We start from the raw sequence: 23,523 nt of genomic DNA on the forward strand, positions 1-23,523 counted from the left end.
AGCCGCTAGGTGGGTTCAGACAAGCGACCTTTCAGTCAATAGCCCAGTGCTTAACCATTGCACCAACAGGGCTCTTTCACCAAGACATATCACTGTGTAATTTCAGAACACTGGAGACAAGGAGAGGATCAGAGAGGGGCAAAAAGTCACTTTCAAAGAATAAGAATTCAGAAGGATTCAGACTTCTCAACAGTAATGATGGAAGCTAGAAGATAATGTAGCAATGCCTTCAAAAGTCTGAAGCAATGTGATTTAATACCCAGCCAAACAATCAAGTGTCAGGATAGAATAATGACAATATCAAACATGCAAAGTTTCAAAACAGTTTATCTCCCAAGTACCCTTTCTCAGGAAGCTTCTAGACGATGTATCCTCCAAAAAGAGACAGTAAATCATGAAAGAGAAAGACATGGGATTTGGCAAATAAAAGAAGCAACAAAGAAAAAAAGGCAAAGGAAAGAGGCAAAGAAAATGCTCAAGAGGATATGAAAGGAGATGCTAGGATACCAGAATTATTCTAGAATTAAATTTGGCAGAGGGGAGGCAGATAGATTCCCTGTGGGGAATGATGTTTAAGTGATGGGCAGAGGGGAAGGAAAAAGAGCTAAATCCTAAGGCCCCCCGTTATTTGTGGGGCTGGGCCAAGACTACAAATGGAGACTCACATACTATATGTCTACATATTTTAGTGTTATAAAATATTATAAATAATTATAATATTTACATAATCACTATGTATAATTAATAATTATAATATTAAGGAGCCCTGGTGGTGCAACGGTTAAGCGCTCATCTGCTAACTGAAAGGTTGGCAGTTTGAATTCATCCAGTGGCTCCACAGGAGAAAAGACCTGGCAATTTGCTCCCGTAAAGATTACAGCCTAGAAAGCCCTATGGGGCAGTTCTGCTCTGTCACACAGAGTCACAATGAGTTGGAATCAACTCAACGGCACACAACAATTGTAATACTATAAATTATAAAATGTTATAAATCAAGCTGTGAAATAAAATATGTTCTAAATTCCTAACTTTACAAATAGACCTTCATAAAAACCTGGAAGGCCAGGTTCAAAATTAGAACCTTAGAGCTCCATGCTAGAAAATGGCCACCCCCAGGCCCGGGCTTGATTCATTTTCCTTTTGTCCTCGGCTCATCCTGCAATGAGAGCCTCATACAGGGTCCAGCTTGTGCTCACTTCTCTTCCTGCAAACAGCTGCCCATACGCTTCCTCTCAGGCCTGGGATTACCCACACCATCAGTACAGGTCTCCTGGGGAGGACAGATTCAAGGAAGAAGCAGGGAACTCCAGGGAACTCAAAATATGGTCTAGTAGAGAGTAGGTGGGCTTTGGATGGGCTTATCCCCTTGGACTCCTCACCCTGTGGGGAGGGACACACCTGGAGGTGGGCCAGAGATAGGGAGATAAATGCTCAAAGAAACAGCTAGAGGAGCTGAACATGATTGCCTCTGGGAAGAGAAGATAATGGGGGCAGGCTCTGCTGTTTCTCTTAACAAAGCTTGTATAATTATTGGACTCTTTAAAATATGTGTCTGTGTATTCTATGAAATTCCTAATTAAAAAGAAAAACTAAAAAAAATGTAATTGATAAAAATGTATGGACCCTCTGAACTACTTTCGCTATGCCTAGAGTTCTCAATAATAAAGTTTCTGAAAACTACAAAACTAGGCCTTCACTTAAAGAGCCCTGGTGGTGCAGTGGTTAAAAGCTCGGCTGCTAGCCAAAGGTCAGCAGTTTGAATCCACCAGCCAATAGCAGAAAAGACCTGACAATCTACTCCCTTAAAGTTTACAGCCTAGAAACCACTGTGGAGCAGTTCTTCTCTGTCATATAGGGTCGCGATGAGTCAGAATCAACTGGACAGCACAAAACAGCACGGACTTCATTTGGGGCCCTCCAGTACTTCTACTACTGTTGTGGAAACCCTGGTGGTAAGTGGTTAAGAGCTACGGCTGCTAACCAAAAGGTCGGCATTTCGAACCCACCAGGCGCTCCTTGGAAACCCTATGGGGCAGTTCTACTCGGTCCTATAGGGTCGCTATGAGTCGGAATCGACTCCACAGCAATGGGTTTGGTTTTGGTTTAGCACTGTTATGATTGACACCACAATGAAATTTCTCTCTACTGCAGTCCTAAGAATGATAGGCCCCACTTCTCGTTTGTCACCTTTAATTCAGGACTTCTATTTCATATTGGTTGTTCTCCTACCGCTCCTGTGCTAGATTCTAAGCTTGCAAGCAGGGAACCCGCTCAGAGTCCTTGGTATCCTGGGTACCTAGCACGGTACCAGGCACAGAGCACAGACTCAGATTAAGTGTTGAATGAAGGAAAAGGGAAGCAAGCATCCTTGCCCAGGCTTTGGAGGAAAGGTGTGCAATTCCTTTCTCTACCCATATGTCTGGAACCCTGTCAGTTATTAGCCCTGAGGCCTACAGCATAGTCCTTAATTAAATAGCTTTGGACTAGTTTCCTTATCTGCACAACATAATAATATTTACCTCACATTTTTAATTCTTATAAAAGACTGAGCTATTGCTTTCTTCGAGTTCACCGCTTGGTGGGTGAGTCAGATCCCAAAAGAAGTGTAACTTCAGGCTCATGTGAGAAGCACGTGTGCGCTCCATGCGGGCAGGGATTTCACCTCCTTTCAAACCAACAAACTGCTGTATGCTCAATGCCTGGAACAGTATCTGGCACATAATAGGTGCTCAATAAATATTTGTTGGATGAATGAATCCATTAAAAAGTTCTAAAAATAACTACGCATCAAATTAAAAAATGTTTTGCGAAGGGTAAAGATAGCCCTATGTACGAAATAAATGCTGCAGTCCAGCCCCGATCCGGGGGATGAATGTTTGGAGGCGGCTGGCGTGGGTGGGAAGGCAGGGAAGTTGCAGAGGCGCTCTTTCGCCCCGGACCCACGCTCCGCGCCGCTTTGTTCAGCCTGGCGCGGGCCGCCCAAGCCGTCAGTCACACGCCTAGAGAAAACTCGCCCCGCCCCCCGGGTGGGCGGGCCCCGGACCCCCACGGCCAGGGGGCGGGGCCTTGCTCTCCGCGCCGGGGTGGGGCGGGGCCGGGACGGGGAGCACCGGGCCGGTTGGGGGCTCGGGTCGCCGGCTGGAGCAACCGGAGCCCCGGCCACGAAGGGGTGCGACCCCCCACTGACCCCGCCTTCCTGGCACCGCCCGGCCAATCAGAGTGGCTTTTACTGGGGGGTGGGCCGAGCCGGCCCAGCTGCTCGGAGGCTCTGGCATGGTAACGTCCCTGCGCGGGGGTGGAGAGGCCCGGGGCGGTCCCACAGCGCCCCCTGCGGCCCAGGTCGGGGTCGGGGGGTGGCGAGGTCACCAGGGGTACCTCGAGACCCCAGGGGAGGGCGAAGGAAATAAGGGGTTAGGGAGAGGAGTGAGGGAGGGGGATGGGGCGGGGATTTGGGGGAGAAGGGGCAGGGGAGGCCATGATGGAGGATGAAGGGGGGGTGGTGGTGAGGGAATTGAGGGGGACAAGAGTTGCGGGACTGGGTGAGGAGGAGGATGGGAAGTAAAGGGTGGGTTTGTAGAAAAAGGTCGGGAAAGAAGAGAGGGGGTGGAAGATGTGGGAACTGCGGGACAAGGGGAGAGCTAGGGACCACAGTTTCCCCTCCTGGAATATTTGGCGTGCCACATGCCCCTCCCTCAGACCCAGTGCTTGCTCCCTCAGGAAGCACTTGAGTACCCCATAAGACCATTTGGGGACCCTCTCCTCCATTTTCCCGCATTTGCAAGACATTGTCTCCTGAGGTGAGGAAGGGGCTGCTGAGGAAAGAGAGGCTTCTGTCCCCACCCAATTCTTGGTGGTCCAAGAAATGGAAGTGCAGAGGCCTCTTGGTCCCAAACCTGGCTCTGCCATCAACAAACGGTAACAAATTGTGTGTGACCTTGGGCAAGTCACTGCCTTTCTTTGGGCCTCTATTTCTCATCAATAAAAAAAAAAAAAAAAGAAACTGAATGAGAATGATATTCCAGATCTTTTCCAGCTCCAAATTGAAGTGATTCTTGAGGAAGGAATTCAGGAGTAGGGTTTCTAGGACGTTGGGGAAGCAAAGGAAAGAAGGATGAAGATGGAGGCGAGGCCTGCAGGTGGGACTGGAGAAAATCGCCAGGGATGTGGGGGGTGGTGGGGTGGTGGTGGGCTCAAAACCTGCAAAGCTGGGGCAGGCTAGCTTTGCCTTGGAATCCTGCTGGAGGGTGGAAGAACTCCAAGAGTAAAGGAGGAGGTTGAGTCCTAACTGAAGAAGGATGAAGACCAGAAGTGAGTGACGTTCTGTTCTGCAGAGGGAGAGTGATGAGGAGGTGGCCGGATCAGAGGGAGGCAACAGATATTTTCTAGTAAGTTAGCCAATATCCTTGGGGAGCAGGAGGAATAAATAGTAAGGCTGATAAAGAGAAGTGGGGACTAGGATGGCCCTAGAAATAGGGAAGCGGGGGTAAATAGACCACAGAGTAATCAGCTGGCCCCAGCCTCCAGGATGCCTTTTTTTATTTTTTAAATGATGTCTATCCCTATCTGAGAGATGTGCCTCACAGCCTTCATGTCCCAATACAAACCCCTTCAGTGGGTGAGTGAGACCAGGCCTACCTTGAGATCACCTGGCTCTCTGAGGATTTCAGGATTGTTTGAGGATTGGAGTTAAAAGAAAACCAGGGGAATGAATCTGAATGTGGTAGAAATATCATCTGTGGTACTACTGTCCTTGCTGGGAATCAGCTTTGTGGAGTAGTTGAAAGCATAGGCTCTAGGGTCAGACTGCTTGGATTCCAAACCTGCCTTTACTATTTAATGTCTTGGAACCTTGAGCAAGTTACTTAATCTCTTTGAACCTCAGTTTCTTTGTCTATAATAATGACCTCTAGGATGGTTGTGAGAATTAAATGAATGTTTGGCAAGGTACCTGGCTCATAAGAAGCGCTCAATAGATATTAGTTATTAGCTGTCATTTTTTCCTCTTTCCATTCTGTTTCTTCTTTTTCTCCATTCTTGTCCTTTTCTTCTTTTGTTCTTTCCTCTGAATCCTCAGTTCTGGGATGCCCCTTAGATATGGAGGCTAAGAAGAATTGGGTGCCTGTTGCGGGGAGGGGAGCTTTCACTGGCCTAGGTGAACACACGATGATCAGACAATCAATTGTCTCATTGTCTCTCCTCAGCCCACAGATGTGTTTTTGTTCCAGGGAAACCACAGGATCTGCTATTTCAGCTCCCTTTCCTATTCTTGAGATACTTCAGTTACTTCTTCAGATTCCCACCCAGAAGTGTAACACGGCCAGAAGTCATATTGGCACTACAGCAGGTGGAGTAGGGGCAGGGGTGTTTAGATAGCACAGAGGGAGCTTAGGGAAGGGAGAGTTTTGGATGTTCCATGGTAATTTACATTTATTCCATGGCTCTGTCGTCTGTGGGGTACTGTCCAAAATAAGCCAGTGTCTGGATCCCGGCCCGGGGTCTCCATCCCATGTTGGAGATGGTCATATGCAGTCCATTTTATATTATCTACAAGTAGATTTTCCCATGCCAGTATTTGATCCCAGTTCCCTTTCTTTAGTCACACAGACCTCCCAAACTGCCTCTCTCATTAGCCTGTGCTTAGTAGATGGTTTATACAAGTGTACACGGGCACACACGATGCACACATTTATTTTAGAATATTCCAGTATGTAAACTAATAAAGTTAAGGGTGATCTGTGTTTTATCACAGCACTTTGTGTGCAGGGCCCTGACTAGGCACTCAGGGAGATTTAAAAGGAGGAAACTCAATCCTTGATTGTAGAGAAATCCCCACCTGAGTGGAGAGAGAGGCAGTCCTACCTGAAACACCCAGCAAACATTTCACAGAGTAGCATGTCATTTTGTGCAAAGTAGTACAGCATTTATCCTGGGGGAACTCAGGTAGGAGTGTGTGTATGTGTGGGGGCTAGTCATAATACCTGAAGGAGGTGAATACTGGATCATCTTGAAGAAATTAAGACAAAACTGGAATAAAAGAAACACATGGGAGTAATCTACAATTCCTGTGCAAAGAGGAGGAGGGACGCCATTGAGTCAGGATGAGTACAGAAAAGTGTAGGGTGGGCCTTTGTTGAAAGGATTTGAGTGCTCTATGAGAGATTCTATAGGATGGGCAAGAAAATGTTGGATACTTGCTGATTTAACCACACAGGTTGCAAGGAACATGCTAGAATAAAAAACAGACCTGCTTCCTGTGGCAGGGACTGTGCTTTTTAAGAGAGGAGGGCTGAAGGGCAAGTTGAATCCAGTCCTGGCTTGATCCCTAACCAGCTTTGGGAACTTGGACTGATTATCCCTCTTAGCTTTCTCATCTGAAAAGAGTGGACTACCTTGATGGGTCCCACCAGCTCAGACATACTGTGTTCCTGGAATAACTACTAAGCCTTACCAACGGCCCCTGCCTATGTTTTGTGGGACCTGCCAAGACTATTCAGTCATTCACTCAACAAATATTGATTAGCACCTGCTGTGTCCCATTAGGGAGTGGTGAGGAAAATATAGCAGGGATATGATACTCAGCTTAGTGAACACAGACAAAAGTCCCTGACCTCTTATTAGAGTTTTCAGTCTAGTGGGGGTGGCACTATTTCGTTGATTCTGAGACTCACGTTTTAACATAAGTAAGGGTGCATGTTAGAATTGATGAGGTATCACAATTTAATTAGCTTCCTGAGGAAATGATGATTGCTAGATGTGTGAGATATGTAGATGAGGTGTGTGAAGTTGAAGACTGTGCCAGGCAGAGGTTTGTCTGAGGCAGAAGGACTGAGAGAAGGTCAGTGTGGCTGGAGCACAGAGCTGGGAGCTCAGTGTAGGTGAGGCTGGTGAGGCAGATGGTGAGCAGACTCCAGAGAGCCTCACAGGCCCTGGGCGAAATCTTTGGTTTTTACCCTAAGAACAGTGGGTAGCCACTGAAGAGTTTTAAGCAGGGAGTGATGTGGTCTGATGTGCATTTTGAAGAGCTTATTAGGGCTGCAGGATGGAGTGGATGTGGGGAGACCAGTTGGGAGGCCATTGCAATAGGTTAGATGAAAAATGGTGGTGGTGGCTTGGACAAGAGAGGTGGTGGTGGTGGAGGCAGAAATGGAGAGAAGTAGATGGATTCAAATCTTTGGAGGATAAAATTAACAGAACTCAGCAATAGATTGGTGAGAAAGAGGGAGGTGTGGAGAGTGACTCACGGTTTCTCTCTTAGACACCTATGGATGGTGGTGCCAGTCTCTGAGATGGGGAACCCTGGAACTTGATAGGACCCAAAAATGGTTACATAGGATGTGGGAGGTTATACAAATGATAGAATACTGTGTACACACTTTGCTGCACCTTGCTTTTTTTCACTTGATGATATATCTTAGAGATTGTTCCATTTGAGATAATGAGCAGCATCATTCTTTTTTATGACTGCATAGTATTCTATTTTATGTTTGTGTATAATTTTATAGTTACAGCCCTTTACTAATGGATACTTAGGCTGATTCCAATCTTTTGTTATTAAAAATAATGCTGAAATGAAAACCTTGTACATACATAATTTTGCCCATGTGGGGCTGTATCTATAGGATGAATTCTTAGAAGTGGGAGGTTCTTTGTAGAGAAGATTTGTTCATTCATTACTTCATTCAGTATTTACTGAATGCCTATTATGTGCCAGATACTGTGCCTGGTGCCAGGAATTCAGCTGCCAACAAGTCGGATATGATCCCTGCTCTCATGGGGTGCACATATCCAGGCAAACATAATAATTACAAGGTTGTGTACATTTTATGAAGAAATTTAAAAGGTGATGAGATAGAGAAAAAATTGGATCTACTTTAAACATAGTCAAGAAGACCTTTTTGATTATAGTAGGTGATATTTGAGCTGAGAACTAAAGGACAAGATGTGGCCAGCCATTAGGTTTAGGAGGGAAAGACCTAGGCTTTTCCAAGCCTGCATCCACAGGGGGTGAGTTGCAGATTTCTAGGGAAGTGGGGAGCCACAGAGGAAGAGGGGAGCAGTGCTAGAGAGATGAGGTGGGTGACTGGGAGTGGAAGAGATCAAAGAAAGTGGGTGAGGTCAGTTAAGGGAGGAGGCTGGTAGTGAAGAGAGGAGTTAGGGAGACTAGTACTGCTTATGAAGGATTAGTGAATACTTGTGTTTAGGTAATTTGGGGATTGGATCTCTGTAACTGGGTTGATTCAGGTAGGGGAACAGGAGAAGTGGCCACTCCCTCTCTGGATACTTTAGGAATAAGAGAGACCTCTGCTGAACTGGTTTGCGGGAGGCACAGGCTTGCCCACATGCAGAATGGATGAGAAGCCTTGGGAAGAGCCAGTCTGTGCCTGAAGTGGAGCCTCTTCCATCTTTTCTGTGACTTTGCAAAATGGAAACTTTCAAAATGAAGATGGCATTGGAGGGGCCCAGCCAGCTGGCTCTGGCTTGGCAGAAGAGGGAGCAGACCTACCCAGAGCTCAGAGCTTAGGGCGGGCAGGACACTGGGCTTGGAGACCCTTCCTCTGGCCTTCATGCTCCTTTTTCATCCTCACCCCTTCTGCTTCCCATCTGCAAAAGTCCACCTCTGTGCCCATCCTGGGTCCTATGACTTTTCTCTCCCTCAACAGTCGGTTCCCGATTCTGGTCCCCGGCCCCCAGCAGCGCCTGCCCCCTTCCCACCGGGGCCCCCCATGATGCCACCACCCTTCGTAAGTTTTATGTCTTTCCCTGGGCTTGGCTTTTCCAGCCTGCACCCCTAGCTCCCCAGCCCCTAGCCACTGCTGCATCGCCAGCACGGTGTTCGTGGAATGCCCCTTCTGCTGCCTTGGAAGAGGGATGGTTTTGCCTGGGCCTTGGGGTGGGGAGAGCTGCTGTCAAGCTCTTAGTCCATAACATTGATAATTCCCCGTTTGCCTTTTTGTCCTTGGGAGACACTGGGGCTGGGGTAAGAGAAGTGGAAGGGAAAAGACCCTATTAGTGTGAGGGCAGGGTGGGGCTGTCTTTCTCTTTTCACTACTCCTTATTTATGCTCTTTAAATATGCCACAGAAGTTGGGCTGGAATAGCATTGGTGGTCATCAAATTGGAGAAAGGGATATGGGAGGCTGGGGACTGGGGAATTTGGGTGCCTGGACATGTGCCTTCTGCCCCTTCATCTGAGAGGACCTCTTTGGGGAGAGTTGCTGAAGAGGTAGAGCTTTCTAGCTGCAGTCTGGTGGCTGCTACACTTGCCTTTTCCCTCTCCCCTCCCCACCTCTCAAGAAGCCACTTGCTTGCCTGTTAGATTCCAAGGATCCCCCAGTTTTCAGTCTTTCTCAGTGGTGAGGAGTGAGGCAGTTCCTGTCTTGTGCTTCTCAACGTACAGCCTGAGTTGGCTCAGAGCCATGGTGAAGGGATGGGGAGAGACAGGTGGGCATTTCCTGACAGGTCCAAGGCAGGTATCTTTTCTGCTTAGTGTCTCTTCCTTTTCTCATTTCCAGATGCCCCCTCCAGGGATCCCCCCACCCTTCCCTCCAATGGGGCTACCCCCCATGAGTCAGAGGCCACCAGCCATTCCCCCCATGCCACCTGGCATCATGCCCCCAATGCTTCCACCAATGGGGGCACCGCCACCACTCACACAGGTAATCCTCAGAAAACCCTGTCAGTTTAGCTGGGAGTGGAGATGAGTATGGGGTCTGGGCTTTGGAAATTGGGGTGGGGGGGAGGGGACTTTGGGCCAGTCTCCTGTGCATTTGTTTGCTGAATGACAGGAGCGAACTCTCAGGCTCTGCTGAGAGCCCAGAGATTGCCTGAGGAAGTGTCCAGGTGAGGGGTCATGGCCCCAAAGGGATCTCCGAGGACCCCTCTGGGTACCCTGACTTACAGGGACCCTGTGCAACCTGCGCCTGCCCTGACCTTGGTAGCTGGTTTTTGTCTTCTTTGTATCCATAGATACCAGGAATGGTACCTCCCATGATGCCAGGGATGCTGATGCCAGCGGTGCCCGTCACCGCAGTGGTAAGCACCGGAGGCCAGCAGGAAGACCCCTGTGGGTCTGACTTGGAGTACAGGAGAAATGGTGCCATTCTTTCCATCTTCTTACCTACCCTGGTCCCCAGCAGCACTCCCCCACACTCAAGTCCTCCTCTCCAGTTGTGCACTGGGCTCTTGTAGTTTCCCACTCATCTGTAAAGTCATGTCTATTCTCTCTTGTTAATTCCCTTGCTGTGCCTAGCTCCCTGGGACCACAGCACACCAAACACTGCTTACCCTCACAGAGAGGTGCTCTGTGGACATAACGAATACAGTCCCTTTTTCCACATCTTCCTTGTCTCTGGAGGAGGCAGCAATACCCAGAGATCTTGCTGCACCGTCTTGTGCTGTTGTTCAGTGTAGAGTCTGGGTAGGATGTAGAATGTGGCATCCAGTGTGGAAGAGATGGGCCTCAGGAGTTGATTCAACAAAATACTCTCACTTGAGGAAACGAGCCGCTGTGTGATTGCTCCCTGGAATCCTAGAGCTGTGGCCCTGAAGGGTGGGGGAAGTCTTTTAGGGAGCAGAGACCCCTGGGAGCCAGGACACACGGATCCTGGCCTGGCCTGCTTCTCTGTCCCCATGGCCTGGGTCCTGGGGGCCGCTGGGCTTGGCCCCAACCCTTCCCCCTCCTCTTTCTTCGGCAGACGGCTCCGGGTGCGGACACCGCCAGCTGTGAGTCTTCTGGGGGCCTGCTCCCCCCAGGCTCGGAGGTTGGGGGGTACAGGGGAGAGGGGACCATGGACTAGAGCCCACCCTGGATCATGTCTGTTGGGATGCCAGGGAGCCTGGGATGTTGATGGGACCAGGGGATATTTACTGGGATGGGATAAGGGAGGAATAAGTGGGGATAAGATGAGGGTTGGAGCAAGGACTCAATATATTTTCTTTGGCTTCTTTTCTAGCTGCTGTGGCTGGGACGGGCCCTCTGGTGAGTTCTTCCAGCAGAGAGGTTTCTAGGTAGAAAGGCTGAAAGTAGGTGGGGGTAGGGAGGCTGATGGTTACGTTTTTGGTTTTTGGGGTGGGGAGGAGAGCCTTTGAGAGAAGGGCTTTGACTACTGTTCTGTGCCCCACCCCCCAACCAGAGGGCCCTGTGGAGTGAGCACGTGGCTGCTGATGGGCGCATCTACTACTACAATGCTGACGACAAGCAGTCTGTGTGGGAGAAGCCCAGCGTGCTCAAGTCCAAGGCAGAGGTCCTGAGTGGGGATTTCTGGCCCTTTTCTTTTGGCTGCCCTGACTCTTCCAAGTCCTTAGCCTCCCCTGATCTCTCTGAACCTGATCTCTGACTGCCCCCCAACCTCTCTGGAAATGTCACCTAGCATCTCAGGAAGCCCACCTTCCCTCAGGTTGAGCCAGGCCAGATGGCAGCTAAAGACTCCTGTGGCCCCCACCGACTGGGTCCCCTTAGCTCCCTGACTGTGGCTGGAGGGTGTGCCTCGCCCACTGATATCCCCTGACCCTCCTTTTGCAGCTGCTGCTGTCCCAGTGCCCCTGGAAAGAATACAAGTCAGACACAGGCAAACCTTACTATTATAACAACCAGAGTAAGGAGTCCCGCTGGACCCGGCCCGAGGACCTGGATGAGCTGGATGGTGAGAGATCCTGGGGGTTAGGAGAGCATGGGCCTGGGCAGGGCTTCTGGTGGGGACCTGGCTACCCTATGCTGACGTTGCTGTCTTTCCCGTTTGCAGCTCTAGTCAAACAAGAGTCTTCAGGGTGAGTGACTCAGCTGCCTTACCCACCTGTCCATCCATGCTTGGGGCAACTTGAGGGGAGCGGTGAGAGTGGATCGTCTCTCACATTATCCTTACTCCATGGGAGCAAGAGCCAGCCCTCCTTTTCCTGTGGAGTGGTCTGCCCTGACCCAGTCCTTCCCAGGATAGAGAGACCAGCCATACCCTGACCTCTTTTTTTGTTCTATTCCTGGGTACTGCCCTTCTGGCTCACCTCCAGGAAGCAGCAGCAGCAGCCACAGACACTACAGCCACAGCCTGACCCCCCACCGGTGCCTCCTGGCCCCACCCCAGTGCCCATGGGCCTCCTGGAACCTGAGCCAGGTGGGAGTGAAGACTGCGATGTGTCCGAGGCTGCCCAGCCCCTGGAGCAACCAGAAGAGAGCCCCACCAGGTGAGGGCTGCCCCTCTGTGGCATCCCAAATGCTGGCCTCAGGCTCCCAACCCCTCATCCTGGTGTAGCCGTTGACCTCTCCAGGGCTTCTCGGGAGGGATGTGACCATCTGGGTATGACCTCTGGAGGGTGGAAAGAGGTTACTCTGGGAAGCAAAGGGGATGGTATTACTGAGAGTGCAGGGCACTGGAAGCTTTAGGAGGTAGGGGTCCCTGTGGCTGAAGCCCCTCTGCTCCCTAGTTCTGCTGGACAGCATCAGCCACCACAGCAGGAAGAAGAGGAATCGAAGCCAGAAATAGAGAGATCTGGCCTTAGTTGGAGCAGCCGGGAGAAGGCAAAGCAGGCATTCAAGGAGCTGCTGAGGGACAAGGTGCTGGGGGTGGGTGGGTCTCCCAGGGAAGGTCTGAGGACTGGAAGTGGGCAGGCCCCATGACCTCTGCCTGCTCCATTCCAGGCTGTCCCCTCCAACGCCTCATGGGAGCAGGCCATGAAGATGGTGGTCACTGACCCCCGTTACAGGTAGGCCTGGGCAGAGGGAACCAGGCCCCCCAGACCCTGTTCATGAGAGCAGATGAGCCAGAGACTCCCTGACTGCAAGGGGCCCAGAAGCAGGAAAGTGACAGGCTTGGGTGCGGGTGCCAGGGGAAGAGAAGGCAGGGGAAGGTTCTGACCGGAGACTTCAATAAATGCTTGTTGAATTGAATTGAACTGAATTGAATTAATTGGGGAAAGAGGGGGCTGGATAGGGCAGAGGCCTGACTACAACTTGAGAACTCCCCTCACTACCTCTCACCCTACCCACATCCCAGGGATCTGTCCTGTCTCCCTGCACCCTTGGAGCCCCTGCAGCCCTGCTATGCCCATGCATGGACCCTCACTCAGCTTTGTGGAGATCCATCCCCGTGTGCCCCGTGTCTCCACATTGTGGGCTGTGCGAGGTGGTTTAGGCTAATTCCTTCTGTTCCCACCCCACTCCCACCTTCTCCACCCCAGTGCCTTGCCCAAACTGAGTGAGAAAAAGCAGACATTCAATGCCTACAAGGCGCAGCGGGAGAAGGAGGAGAAGGAGGAGGCTCGGCTAAGGGCCAAGGAGGCCAAGCAGACCCTGCAGCATTTCCTGGAGCAGCACGAGCGCATGACCTCCACTACCCGTTACCGGTCAGGGGGCCAGGCTGGGGTGGGGCCCGGGAGCCCTGAGAATACAAGGCCCAGAGTCTTCTCTTCTCAGCCTGGCTACTCACAGTCCGTGTGCTTCACAGGCGGGCAGAACAGACCTTTGGGGAGCTGGAGGTCTGGGCTGTGGTCCCTGAGAGGGATCGAAAAGAGGTTTATGATGATGTCCTCTTCTTCCTGGCCAAGAAGGAGAAGGTAATAGTCACTGGGCCGGATCCTTCAGCCCCAGTCTCTTGCCTTTGCTTTCTTAGGGCCCTTGGTCATTCTCTTCCCCGGTGTCCCAGCTCCTGACTCGGAAGCTGGTGTAGCATTTGTACATCTCCGATTTCTGCTCTGGGCCTACAACCCTAGGTGGGGGAGGGCAGGAAGGAGCCTCTAAGGGGCTGGTCTGTCACTTGTGTGCCCTCCCCTTTCTGGGACATGAAAGCCTTGAGCCTGGCTCTCCTCCTGGGATTTCTTAGCTGCTCTCCTTTCCCTAGCTCCTCCCCCGCCCAGACCCACTGAGTAGCTCTGGCCTGAGCTGCCTCACCCTGATCCTGTGGCTCCCTAGGAACAGGCCAAGCAGCTGCGGCGCCGCAACATCCAGGCCCTGAAGAGCATCCTGGATGGGATGAGTAGCGTCAACTTTCAAACCACATGGTCTCAGGCCCAGCAGTACCTCATGGATAACCCCAGCTTTGCCCAGGACCATCAGCTGCAGAGTAAGCCTGGATCTCGACTCCCACCTGTCCCCCTTTCCTCACACATGTTCCCCTGCACCCCCCACCTTCCTGGATGTCCCAGGAGTCCCCAGCACTCACTCAACCCTGCACCTCTCTGGACTCTGAGGATCCTCCTCCCTCTGGGGTCTGCTTGTTGACCTGGACATTGTGTGTCCTTGGAGGAACTGCTTGGGGATGAGAGTCAGAAGACCTGAGAGATTGATTTTTATAGCTCATGTAAACAGATATGGTCTCAAATTGTCATAGCACTGTGGGCCTTAACTGACCACGTATAAGAAGCTGCCGTTGGCCTGTAAACACTGGTGATATCAGAAATTTACCTTCTGAAGTTGCATCAAAATTTTATTCCATATGACGTGAAACCTCAGGCCCGGCGATAACCGGCTTCTTGTGAAGACTTCCAGTAACTGAATTTGCAAGAGCTAAATACTTGTTAATTTTTTTCTTATACAATTAATGATTCCTCCTCAAGACCACCCTATTCTAGTAGCCTTTCCCACGGGAGCCCTCTCCTCCCCATTTTCCACCACTCTGGGTGTCCCTGGTATCTGCAGGGGCAGCATCCTTGGAGCACAGAGGGTGCTGGGGTCTGAGAGGGTGTCCCCACTGGGGCAGTCCTGCTGAACCTCCTCCCTGCGGTAGACATGGACAAAGAAGATGCGCTGATCTGCTTTGAGGAGCACATCCGAGCTTTGGAGAGGGAGGAGGAGGAGGAGCGGGAACGGGCCCGGCTTCGAGAACGGCGCCAGCAGCGCAAGAACCGGGAGGCTTTCCAGGTATCTTTGCTGCCCTTCTAGATGGAATCTCATTTCTGCCAAGAGCATGGCCAGGCTACCTGTTTTGTCTATGTCTAGTCCTTTCCACGCTCTGGGAGGCCTCTCTGCCTGGATCTCTAGCCCCTCTTACTCTGCTGTGCTTCTCTAGGGAGGCTAGATTTCTGCACCATGCAGGAACTACCAGCAGAGGGCACTCTAGAGGCACAGCTTGGCAGCTAGGCCATATTTACAGTATATCCTTTTGGTGTGGGGACTCAGTCAGGCATAGCTTATCTCCCTATCTCCCTCCTTGAGGTGGCAGGTTTCTGTTTCTTTGCCTCCTGGGTTGGCTCTTTCTCATTTTTTTGTCTGTCTCTTTCTGTATATTTACATTTTCTCCTTTCCTATTGCTCCTTGCCTCCTCATCCGTATCTCGTCATCTCTGCATTTCCTCATCTGGATTGCCCTGCCTCTCCCTCTGCTATCCCCTCTTTCCCTCCCATGTCTTTGACTCTGCTCTCTCCCTATCTCACTCTTCCTATAACTGGCCTCTCCTTGCCCAGACCTTCCTGGATGAGCTGCACGAGACAGGGCAGCTACACTCTATGTCCACCTGGATGGAGCTGTACCCAGCGGTCAGCACCGATGTCCGCTTTGCCAACATGCTGGGCCAGCCGGGTAAGGCAGCTGGGCTCTCCCTTCTCTGGCCTGGCTTCCTGCCCCGCTGGCCTCTTCTGCACCCCCACTCCCTGGTCCTGTCCTCGACCCTACCCTGGGCCTTGGGAAGCTGCCGCCCGCCAGGCCCCCCTCCCTCCCTCCCCCGCAGGCTCCACCCCTCTGGACTTGTTCAAGTTCTATGTGGAGGAGTTGAAGGCACGCTTCCATGATGAGAAGAAGATCATTAAGGACATTCTTAAGGTAAGGGAGGCCCTGGAGTTATGGGTGGATGCAGGCTGGGTGCAGGGCCCACTCCCTGGGCAGGATTCCCAATCATGTTTTGCAGGAGCATTGCAGCTCAGTTCAGCACATATCTACTGTGATTCTTTACTATGCACTAGCCAAAAACCCGTTGGCTGTCAAGTCGATTCCGACTCATAGTAACCCTGTAAGACAGAGCAGAACTGCCCCATAGGGTTTCCAATGTGGTAATGTTTATGGAAGCAGACTGCTATATCTTTCTCCCCCAGAATGGCTAGCAGTTTCAAACCACCAATCTTTTGGTTAGCAGCCGAGTGCTTTAACCATTGTGCCACCAGGACTCCTTTTTGCTATGCATTGGGGATACAGAAATGAATAAGACAGTTTCTGCCTGTAAGGAGCTCTTAATCTAATAGGCAGATAGATATGAAAACGACCATGCTGAGGGGCAAGCGTTATTATAGAGATGGGGGTCAGGAGATTTGCCATTTGAACTGCACCTTTAAGAATGAGTAGGTGGAGGAGGGTGGAGCATTCTGTGCACAGGGAGCAAAGGCAAGGGAGTGTGAAAAGTACAAGTTTGAAGAGCAAGAAGCACAGCTAGCGTAAGCTGGTAGCCTACTGGTATGTTCTTCCTGGCTTGTACAGTGTTTTAGGAAAATTTGGAATTCATTTGGATTTTTTTCTTCTTTTGAGAATTTGGATTATCTAGCTGCACTGGGCTGGTTTTACAAGGCGTTTGGTGGACTCAAGCTGAGGTGCCACTTTCCTTTTAGAAGGGGCAGATCTCCTTATTCTTGCCACCTTTGTTGCCTCTCTGACAGAGGCACATGTCAGCTGCCATTTGCACTGTTGCTTTTCTATACTGGGGAAATACTTCTGAATATCCATATTTATCAAAGGTAGAAAAATGAGGAAACAAGTGATAAGACTAAGAGAGGCTTATGTTTCAAAAGAAAAAACGAGGAGGAAGCGTATGTCTTTGTGGAAGTGAAGAACATTTTAATGCATTTGATGAGACACTATAGCACAGTTGTTAGGAGCAGGACTCTGGAGCCAGACTGCACAGGGTAAAGTCCAGCTTACCTACTTACTTGTGTGACCTTGGACAGGTTACTTAGCCATTCTGAGCCTCAGGTTCCTTGTCTGAAAAGTGGAGTTTTTCCCCAAAGTACACGTCATTTCAGAGGAGAGTAACCTGGTACCTGAGGTAGAAGGCATCTAGGAATATACCTAGAAATGTCCTACTGCACATAAAAGATTTCTTTGAAGTCCTGTGCTTTACCTTACAAATTCATGCAAGTTTTGCATTTTAATATCATATATCTTTGTTTAATATAAATATTTTAAAATTACTTTCAGGTAAGATGTATATTGTCCTGTGGCTTCCTCAGTTTCTCTGGAACCACACACCCTAGTTTGGAAGCAGAGCCCTGGGTATAAAATGCGTTGACTGCTAACTAAGAAATGTGGATTTTTATCTCGTAAGTAGTGAGGAGCCAGGGCACGATGCGATCAGATGGGTGTCTTAGAAAGGCCACTGGTCATAGTGTAGAGTAGTGTCTCTCAGATGAGGGTGCTTATATCCTTAGGGCGTAGTGGTGGTGGTGGTAGGACAGTTTTTGAGGCCACAAGATGCTAAAAGTGGCAAGTAATTCAAATAACTTGAGCTTGAGTTGTCCTCTTCTGACACCCCTAGGCCTCTCCCCAGCTGTTGGGGCTACTTGATAGGAAAGTCTAAAAAGCATTGTATGCCAGAGGCTGGGTTAGAGGTCTAGGAGAGGGTGAGCAGGGAGGCCAGTCAGGAGATTGTTGCAGGAATCTAGGTGGGAGATGAGCTAGGCCTGAACTTGGGCACAGACAATGGGGATGGCAGATGGGGAGAGAACTTTAGTGCCCAAACTGTGTTTCTGATCTGAGACTCCCTAGGTTTCCTCAGAGGTTCCTTGTGACAAGCAAGGGGAAACTGAGTGTGGGGGGACTCTATGCCCCTTTCCTCTTTTTTAAGTAGAATACCTTTTACTTACATTGCTGTTATACATTGAGGTTCTAAGTAAGATTTTTATTGGAAAAAATGTTTCTGCTGTTTAAAAAAAAAAATGAAAGTTTAAAACCAGTAAGATATACTCACTCAAAGGTAGAGTTGACAGATTATTTTGTGAAATTGAGGAAAAAGGATTTGGAGCTGGCATGGGTGGATGATGACATCATTGGTGAAAATTAAGTAGGAAGACCAGGTCTGGAAAAAATAGGAATTCCATTTGGGTAATTATTCTCAAATGCAGGGAAGGCAAGGAGGAATAAATACTATGCTTCAGATAAGATGAGCATATAAAATGGAAATATCTAATCCAGGATGGTCAGATTTTATGGGGTAGCTTTTAACCACTGAGTGGCTGGTACTGCTCAAGGCCTGCGGGGATCCTGTCCTCACTGAATCCTGTCTCTCTGCACTGCCTAAGAAACTTCTTTAGAGTCCTCTCCTTGCTCACCCTCTTGGGCCCCTGCCTAATGAGGGCAGATGAGCCCAGGAGTCCCTGTAGCCATCCACCAGCCAGGCAGACTGTGATGGCACCTCTCATTCCCAATGGAGAGAGTCCTGGACTTGGAGCAGCTACAAGACTGAAGATCTGGGCATGGGAGGTCCATGGATTGGGGTGGGGGATCACAGGACATGAATTCTCTTGGGATCTGCTGAATTGGACGTGTCTGTGAAGTATCAGTCTAGTAGGGGTCTGAAATCAGGAGAGAGGTGGGGAATGAGATTGCTGGGGAGAATGTAGATTGGGTAGTGAAATAGGACTGAGTCATCTTCTCAAGGAAACATGCACATGCAAGAGAGGGTGGTAAAGAGGGGTCAAAAAAAGCAGCCCCTCGGAGAGTCAACAGCAGAGGCCCAGATTGGTGAGGACTGAGACGGCACCCTTGGATTTGACTGCTAGGACATGAGTCACGTTAGGGGAGCAGTGCCCATGAAGTGGGTGGAGTTGGGGTAGTACAGGCTTGATTCAGACAACTCCTTGCTGTTATTGGCTCCAGGACCTCAGATAGTATCTCTGAGCCTCGTTTCCTCATCTGTAAAATGGGAATTATCTACGTGCAAGGTTGTGAGAATTAAATAACTTTTGTAAAGTGCCGTGCTCATAGTAGGCCCTCCACAAATTCAATGTTTATTCCTTTTCCTTTGTGCTTTTTAAGAGATTTTGAAACAAAGGGAAAGAGGCAGAGGTGGTTAGCTTGAGGAAGGTAAGAACAGGATGGAAGAAGGATGTTCTAGGTTCAGTGAAGTTTGTGTGCGATGTGAGGAGCCAGTGAAGAGGAGGAGATTGAAGCTTTTAGTTCCCTGAGAGGGAATACTATGTTTGAGAAGAAGGGCTAAAGAGTGTGGGTTTTGAGGAAGTGCTCTTGGGAAGAAGCAAGAACATAGCCCTGACATCAGTGGGATGGCCAGAGGCAGGTACAGCTGTGTGGAGAGTGGAAGGGATTGAGGCTTGGGCCCCAGCTGAGGGGAGGCCAGACTCAAGAGCCAGACATCAGACTCCAGTCACACCACTTACCACTGTGTCATATTGGGCCAAATGAGGTAGCTTTTTAAACCTCCACTTCATCAGGGAGTGTTTGGAGAATGTGGGATGTTTTAATGTTGCTGGGGAGTTGCACACCTAATGGCCTTGATTTTTTTCCATGGAATGAGAAGTGGGGTATTGGTATAGTGTTTAGAAGCACTGGCTTTGGTGCTAGAAAGACTTGGGGTAGATTTCTTGCTCAGCCATTTATTAGCTATGAGACCTTGGGCAACTGCTCCAATTTTTCTAAACCTTGGTTTCTCCTTCTGCATAAGATTAGGATAACAGGACCTATTTTAAGTTTAGACAGTGTGAGGATTAAATGGGATAATGTGTGTGAAGCACTCAGTAAGACATAGCCAAAGGGTGCTTAGTTAGGAGAGTGAAGGTTGGGGACCACGTGGGGACCTGAACAGATGCTGAGAATGCACAGAAGCATTACCGAGCAGGATGGCCCACACTGGGGCCTGAGTTTTAAGCCAAAGGAACAAAGAGCTAGTTGTGAGACTCAGGCATCAGTCAGCAGACAAGGAAGGAGAAGAAAAAGGGTGAAGTCATGGAGAATCCTGGGCCCTCCACCCCCGTGTAGCAAACTCCCTGAGCTTCCTGTGGCTGTAGGTGCCTGAACTAAGGGTAGGCACGGGGGCTGTTGTTGGATGAGAAGGACCTGGACGGCTTGGTTTCAGGGGCATGTTCCAGTGTTGAGGCTCTCTTCTAGGGGGAGGGGGCTTTCTGAGCACCATGCAGTCCAACCCCTCTGCCTGCCCAGGAGGCCAGCTTTGGGCCTCAGGTGGTGGTGCCCTTGGCTTCATGGGCTGCTGTACCCACAGGACCGGGGCTTCTGCGTGGAGGTGAACACAGCCTTTGAGGACTTCGCCCACATCATAAGCTTTGACAAGAGGGCTGCTGCGCTGGACGCAGGCAACATCAAGCTGACCTTTAATAGTGTGAGGGGCCAGACTGCGCTGGGTGGGTTAGGGTCGTAGCTGGGGCTCAGTTTTCTAACTCATCCCAGTGTCTTGTTCTCCTCCTCGCTCACTAGCCCAGTTTAGGGGGATACTGGCAGAAGCCCAGGCTCCAACTTCTCACCTAAGTTATGCCTGGGTGGGACCTGGGCACTCACCCTCTGGTGACTCTGTTGTGTCCTTTCTGCCCTCAGCTGCTGGAGAAAGCGGAGGCCCGGGAGAGGGAGCGGGAGAAGGAGGAGGCACGAAGGATGCGGCGCAGGGAAGCTGCCTTTCGAAGCATGCTGAGGCAGGCCGTGCCTGCCCTGGAGCTGGGCACTGCCTGGGAAGAGGTCAGGACCGCAGCCTGGCACCAAAAACCGCCCCCTCGACCTGGAGGGCAGCAGCACTTCTCAACCACTGAGGGCCCATCCCAGTCATAAGCACGGCTGTGGGCCACCTCCAGTCCCCTCCTTTCTCTGCCCCAGCCCTGCCCTGTGCTCTTGGCTGTGTCCAGGCTGGGCCAGGCCTGGTCTCATCAGCAGTGCTCTCCCCGTTCAAGGTCCGTGAGCGCTTTGTGTGCGACTCAGCCTTTGAGCAGATCACCCTGGAGTCGGAGCGGATCCGGCTCTTCCGGGAGTTCCTGCAGGTGCTGGAGGTGAGGCAGGGCTCTTGCCTCTGGGTCTGTCTCAGGCCCTTGACTCCCTGGGCCAGCTCCACAGAGACCGCAGTGACCTCTCATCCCTAGAGCTATCACTGGGTCAGTAATGAGCAAGGGGAGTTCTTAGAGGGCCCTGGGACAGGCATAGGCCCTAGCCTGAGGGAAGGAGACAAGGCCAGATTTAAGATGCTAACCCAGGTGCCTTCCTCACCCTCTTTGACTCTGCCAGACTGAATGCCAGCACCTCCACACCAAAGGCCGAAAACATGGCAAAAAGGGCAGGAAGCACCACCGCAAGCGCTCCCACTCCCCCTCAGTGAGTTGTGGGTAAAAGGGATATGGGGTGAGGCTGGATTGTTTGGGGGAAATAAGTACTTTTCTCATTTTTTCCTCTGTATCACCTCCCTTAGAGGGAGATTTGAGGATTCTTTTGGCCCTAGGTCCTCCTCTCTGCCCTCAGTTCCCAGACTTGAAGGCCTCTGTTGGCCAGAGACCTTCTGTGCTGACACGGTGCTAAGGTGCTCAGTGTCTGCTCATCTGCCCAGGGCTCTGAGTCGGAAGAGGAGGAGCTGCCCCCACCATCTCTCCGGCCCCCCAAGAGGAGGCGGCGGAACCCCTCAGAGTCAGGCTCTGAGCCCTCTTCCTCACTTGATTCGGTTGAGAGTGGGGGTGCTGCCATTGGGGGACGGGGCTCTCCACCCTCCCACCTCCTCCTTGGATCAGGTAAGCAGTTGCTAGGAGCCTGGGAGCTAGAGAAGTGTTGAGAGCAGAGAGGGAGGGGCCAGGCAGGCCCTAGGTAGACAGGAAGTCCTTGTGAGCCCCAGCCTCCTGGAGGGTAGAGCAGATGGGGAGGGCTGAACCTGTGGGAGAGTCGGAAGGACTTCCTGTCTCTGGCCCAGCAAGACACTGGGAGAAGGGAGGAAAACTGGACTTAACTCAGATTCCTGTCTCAGTCCCGTGTCTATGAAGAGTAAGGGTTTTTCTGCTGTGTAGCAGAAAAGGATGAGCTCTCCCTTCTTATTGGGGATTTTTCCATCTCTAGATCATGGCCTTTGGAAAGCCAAGAAACCAAAAAAGAAAAATAAGAAGAGAAGACACAAGTCGGTGAGTAGACGAGATTCCACCCAAGGGCCTGCTGTTGTGTGAGACTTAGTGCACCCCCTCCTTCCACTGTCCCACACAAGGACTGAGCAGGTGGGCTCTGGGCTCTTACAGAACAGTCCTGAGAGCGAGACAGATCCTGACGAGAAGGCTGGCAAGGAGAGCGATGAGAAAGAGCAGGAACAGGACAGGGACAGGGAGCTTCATCGAGCAGAGCTTCCTAACCGATCCCCAGGCTTTGGAATCAAGAAGGAGAAGGTGAGAGGCAGGTATCCTAGCCCCACCCCAGTCAGCACTCTGTCTAGGCCTCTGTGGCTCTCGGCGGAGGCCTGTGGTCAGCCGTGCCTTTGTTCCAACAGTCGGGCTGGGACACATCGGAAAGTGAGCTGAGCGAGGGTGAGCTGGAGAGGCGGCGGCGGACACTCTTGCAGCAGCTGGATGACCATCAGTGACCCACGGGCTGTTCTCTGCCCCTAGGTTACTCGCATTGTCTGCCCCAGACTCCTCCTCAGCTGGGTCTGTGTCCACTTTTCTTAAAGTAACCCCACCCCATCCACCATTGTTGGCACCTCTCAAGGTTGCTATTAGTGTTCAAGGCCCCCCCGCCCCGCTCCTCTCCTGGACAACTAGTGCAGTCTTTGCCCTCAGCCCCAGACCAGAGCTTGGTGGTACATGCCCTGTGGGGTGGGTGATGCCAGTAGATAAAAACGTAAGAAAGGGTCTCCGTGGAAGAGTGACAGGCTGGTGGACACAGCCTGGGTGGCAGAGGGCAGGGTCTCACCCTCCAGCATCAGTGCTTGCTCCTGCCCACCCTGGCCCGGGGCTCCACCACTCCTTCCTCCAGCCCCGGGGCCCAATGTATGTGTGGTTTTGGTTTTTTTTTCCTTTCTTTTTTTTTTTTTTTTTAAATAACTATTTATAACATGGCCAGTGGCTCCATCTTCTCCATATGCTACTGGGGCAGGCTGGGGGCTGGACAGGTGTACGCATGACCAGCAGAGGGCACCAGTGTCTCACAGGCAGGCCTGCCTCCTTTGTGTGGTTGGCGCCCACCCAGCCTGGCTCCCCTCCCCCCAGGCTTCTGAGCTCACATCCCCTAAAGTAGATGTGGCTCCTCCCAGCCTCTTTTCTCCCCGCCATGGCTCAGGTCAGGCTAAATGGCTACCCTAGTCCCTCAAACTCAGAAAGAGGAGACAGCGTGACGCCTGGTGCTCGGGTTTATGTACAAGAGAGAAAGGGAGTAGGGGGTGGGTACATGTACAAAAAGGGATGGGCCCCTGCATTCCTTCCCAGGGGCTGAGAGGGAACTGAGCAAATGGTCAGCTAAGACCACCACACCCCCTCCCCCCAAAAAAAATCTAGCTGGGGAAAGAAGGTGAGGATGCTGTTGGCACACCCCTTCTCTAGCTGTCCTACTCTTCTGCCCACATCTGCCAGGACAGAGCCAGCCTAGACTGAAATGGGCCAAGGGATAGGGCAGTGAGCTTGGCACCTGTCCTCTACCCTT

The 23,523-nt window shown here is 51.1% G+C and overlaps 1 protein-coding gene across 2 annotated transcripts; it reads left to right on the top strand.

Annotated features, from left to right (window-relative positions):
* The first annotated feature begins 3,107 nt into the window (after positions 1 to 3,107).
* Positions 3,108 to 22,946, top strand: PRPF40B (pre-mRNA processing factor 40 homolog B). Of its 2 annotated transcripts, XM_004388299.1 has the most exons (26): positions 3,108 to 3,276; positions 8,661 to 8,741; positions 9,512 to 9,655; positions 9,966 to 10,031; positions 10,694 to 10,721; positions 10,952 to 10,977; positions 11,132 to 11,242; positions 11,521 to 11,641; positions 11,741 to 11,765; positions 12,003 to 12,176; positions 12,417 to 12,546; positions 12,631 to 12,695; positions 13,170 to 13,334; positions 13,436 to 13,544; positions 13,900 to 14,050; positions 14,714 to 14,847; positions 15,390 to 15,504; positions 15,653 to 15,744; positions 20,141 to 20,257; positions 20,470 to 20,607; positions 20,817 to 20,912; positions 21,145 to 21,231; positions 21,461 to 21,638; positions 21,958 to 22,019; positions 22,131 to 22,274; positions 22,376 to 22,946. In XM_004388299.1, the coding sequence occupies exons 1-26, from the start codon at positions 3,274 to 3,276 to the stop codon at positions 22,466 to 22,468; spliced, it is 2,655 nt and encodes an 884-aa protein (XP_004388356.1). In that variant the 5' UTR covers positions 3,108 to 3,273; the 3' UTR covers positions 22,469 to 22,946. The 2 variants fall into 2 exon arrangements, with proteins under 2 accessions (XP_004388356.1, XP_012414541.1); XM_012559087.1 differs by lacking the exons at positions 3,108 to 3,276; positions 8,661 to 8,741 and having other exon boundaries at positions 20,162 to 20,257; positions 22,376 to 22,468.
* The last annotated feature ends 577 nt before the right edge of the window (positions 22,947 to 23,523 follow it).

The sequence above is a fragment of the Trichechus manatus genome, unplaced genomic scaffold (assembly GCF_000243295.1).
Source record: "Trichechus manatus latirostris isolate Lorelei unplaced genomic scaffold, TriManLat1.0 scaffold00209, whole genome shotgun sequence".
Lineage (NCBI taxonomy): Eukaryota > Metazoa > Chordata > Mammalia > Sirenia > Trichechidae > Trichechus > Trichechus manatus.

Coding starts and splice junctions, on each gene's coding strand:
- PRPF40B (XM_004388299.1), top strand. Junction 15,745..20,140: donor TCATTAAGGACATTCTTAAG/GTAAGGGAGGCC, acceptor CTGTACCCACAG/GACCGGGGCTTCTGCGTGGA. Junction 21,232..21,460: donor AGCGCTCCCACTCCCCCTCA/GTGAGTTGTGGG, acceptor TCATCTGCCCAG/GGCTCTGAGTCGGAAGAGGA.